The sequence below is a fragment of the Erinaceus europaeus genome, chromosome 13 (genome assembly GCF_950295315.1).
Source record: "Erinaceus europaeus chromosome 13, mEriEur2.1, whole genome shotgun sequence".
Taxonomy (NCBI): domain Eukaryota; kingdom Metazoa; phylum Chordata; class Mammalia; order Eulipotyphla; family Erinaceidae; genus Erinaceus; species Erinaceus europaeus.
The window spans coordinates 53,052,193-53,055,102 of NC_080174.1; the positions used below are offsets into that span (position 1 = coordinate 53,052,193).

At 57.2% G+C, this 2,910-nt stretch overlaps 1 protein-coding gene across 2 annotated transcripts in view; it reads left to right on the forward strand.

Moving 5' to 3' along the window:
* The first annotated feature begins 1,190 nt into the window (after positions 1-1,190).
* Positions 1,191-2,910, forward strand: part of AGO1 (argonaute RISC component 1) — a 47,016-nt gene continuing 45,296 nt past the window's right edge. For both annotated transcript variants that reach the window (XM_060205850.1, XM_007533088.2), the window contains exon 1: positions 1,191-1,466. In XM_060205850.1, coding sequence (XP_060061833.1) covers positions 1,442-1,466 — 25 coding nt within the window. In that variant the 5' untranslated portion in view covers positions 1,191-1,441. The remainder of the gene's footprint in view (positions 1,467-2,910) is intronic.

A 2,910-nucleotide genomic window follows, 5' to 3' on the forward strand; every position in this document is an offset into this window, starting at 1 on the left:
GGCCAGCGATGATAAAGATGAATTGTCCAAACGGCAGGGGAACCATCTGAGAGCAGTTTAGGAAGTAAGTTTGTCAGAACTTGGTGAACATCTGAATGGAAGACCGAAGCAAGGCGCCCGGAGATTGTCACTTTTGGAATGAAGGTACTATATCTGGGTACAACAATATAGAAAAAGCACCTTTGTGGTGGTGGTGGTGGAGGAGAGTGGTTTTGGACTCATTTTTGAATGCTGTAGGGTATCCAGGTGGAGCCGTCCAGCAGAACTTTGGAAATCTGAGACTGACTGGAAATAGAGAATTGGAGGTCTAGTTGAGCTTGAAAACTGGGTGAGAAACTGTAATGGGGGGGGGGGACAAAGAGTCAGATTAGAAGAAAATCGGTTTGAGACTACAGTGAACACTTATTTAATGAAGAGAAAGCAAGAAGGGGCCCTTGAATATATCTGGAAAGGATATAGACAACAGGAGACTTCAGGAAACGCTTAAATCAAGCAGAGAACCCATAAAGGAAGGAGAGACACTGTACCAGGTGCTACAGAGAAATGACTTGAAGTGATTCTTTGAATTTTGACCCCCAAAGTGGTGAAGGTGGAAGCAACTTGGAGTGTAGATGAGAAAGTAGTCCTAGGTTCTGGAGAAAGAGGCAAAGGGAGAGAGAGAACACTAGCTTTCTGGAGTTGACTGGCATATTTCTAGGGTAGTGAGGGTACTAGCCCTAGGCCTGGGAGAAAGGGTGGCGTCACTGAATTCAGTGACTGAGGACTGAGAATGATTTCACGAAGGCAGCCGATTTGCAGCCAGGGCTTGAAGAATGAGGGTGACTGGAAGGAAAGGTAGAAAGGAGGGCATGGGGTGATGGGGCAGTTGGGGGAGGTGTAAGGGGTTGACTGCAAATGAGGTGGGGTCCCTGTGGTGTGCGCATGTCCCTGCAAAGACGGAAGACTGTGCGTGTTGGTTTGGTGGGTCTTGTCTGGATTAAAGACCCAAGGAGGGAAGCTATCAGGGAGGGTGTCCTCCAGCCGGGCCCCACTTAGAACACCGCGCGGTCCCGCGGCGCCTCTCCCTGGAGCCCTCCCGCCAAGCTGCATGGCGATGAGTGACCGCCAGGGGTCGCTGCCTCGCCCTCCGGTGCCCCCGCCCCTCTCCATTGGCCTTTGTTGCCATCGGAGCGCCCCGCTTGATTCGTTCCCGTCCGCCCCCTGGGCCTGGCGGTCGCGCCTGCGCACTAGCTGCTGGCCGGGCGCTCGCAGGGGGAGCTGCTGCAGGCTCCGCAGCGGCGGCGGCAACGGAGGCGGCGGGGGCGACGGTGCGAGCGGCCGGGCTTGGGGGGGGAGCCGAGCCCGGCCCGGGAGCCCGAGGAGGTAGGGCCCGGGCTACCTAGGCCCCTCACGCTGGATTCCACAGACTCTGGGCCGCCTGACCTCCGCACGGGTATATGGGATGGAAGCGGGACCCTCGGGAGCAGGTAAGGGGCCCTCGGGCGGGGGGCCCGGTGCGCGCTCCTGGGACCTGGCGACAGCCGCGTGCAGCGCGGGACTCCGAGGGAGGAGAGGACGCCCTGGGGATGAGGGCCCAGCTTCTAGGAGGGCTGCGTGCAGTTCCGGGGGAGACCTGGGCGACGGGAGCCCCGCGATAGGGGGTCGTTTGTCAAAGGACGCAGCATGCAGACCTGGGCGGGTGGAAAGTAACCTGCTTTGAGGGCCCGGACGTACGGAAGGACTCCGGGGCCCCGGGAGGCCTAGGGGGAGGCCCGGCAGGTGGCAGGGGGCGGGCTCCAGGTGTCCAAGAGAGGAGGGGGTCGCACAGATGGGCCCGGAGCTGCCGCATGCCGGGGGCGGGGCCTCAGCTTGGCTGGACTGGGCTACTGTCTCTGGGGAGAAGGCGCCGGAGCTGGGCTCTGAGCTCCGCCAGTAGGGCCTGGCGCGGGGGCGAGGGTCAGGGGGCGGTGGGTGGGGACCCAGCCCCGGGATTCCCCTCCGTGAGTTTGAGGCGCTGGAGCCGGGGCCCGGGAGCATGCGCGGAGGTGGCAGCTGGAAGGGGCTGCCCGGTGCGGTGGGGGCGTGGCTGCTCCCCCCAGTCCCACCCCGCGGGGTTTGCCTTGGAGAAAGCACGTTGACGCGGTGCCTTCTTTTTAAGGTTATGCTGTCGGTGCGTGAAAGGAAATGGAACCCCTCCTTATCTTGGGAGCTCTAAGGCCTCTCGGTCATTATTTGTCAAGAATGGGTTGAAGAAACTACCACAGTGCCTTTTTCAGCTACTGGGATAAGGAAAGACTGTTCTGGGGGCGGGTCCTACCTGAAGATAGGCCTTAGAAAAGGTGTTGAGGGACCAAGGCTACGACCAGGTTTACCTGGAAGGGGTAGGTAGTCTGCTTGCCTTGCACGTTTTTGTTGCAATGCTGAGTAGAGAATGAGATGTTTTAATCCAAGCATAATGGCAGTTCCATCAAATTGTCTTTATAAGGTAACAGCCTAATCTCTTTCTATAACTTCATATTTTCATGGTTCCTATCCTCCACTGCATGTCTTCTTCCTCCCCCTCTATACTGCTCTGAGTGATGTCATTTAACCCGAGATTATCAAGTAAACCTTTTGTCACAAAGAACTTCTTCAGGAAATGACTTTCTAGGCTTCGCCCTGGTGAGTACCAGGTGGATGGCCACAGCTGCTGTTTCTTCACAGGCAAACAAAGGAAAAGTGGCGATGAGGTTAGGCAAAACCGAGGAAGGACTGTCCCAAGAATATTGGAGCCCCCAGGATGGCCTGCTGTGGGGGCGTTAGCACCTCTCACCTGGGATTCATTGAGACCCTGTCTCACCACCCACTTTTTTTTTTTTTTTTGCCTCCATGGTTATTGCTGGGGCTCAGTGCCTGCACCAGGAATCTACTGCTCCTGGAGGCCATTTTTTT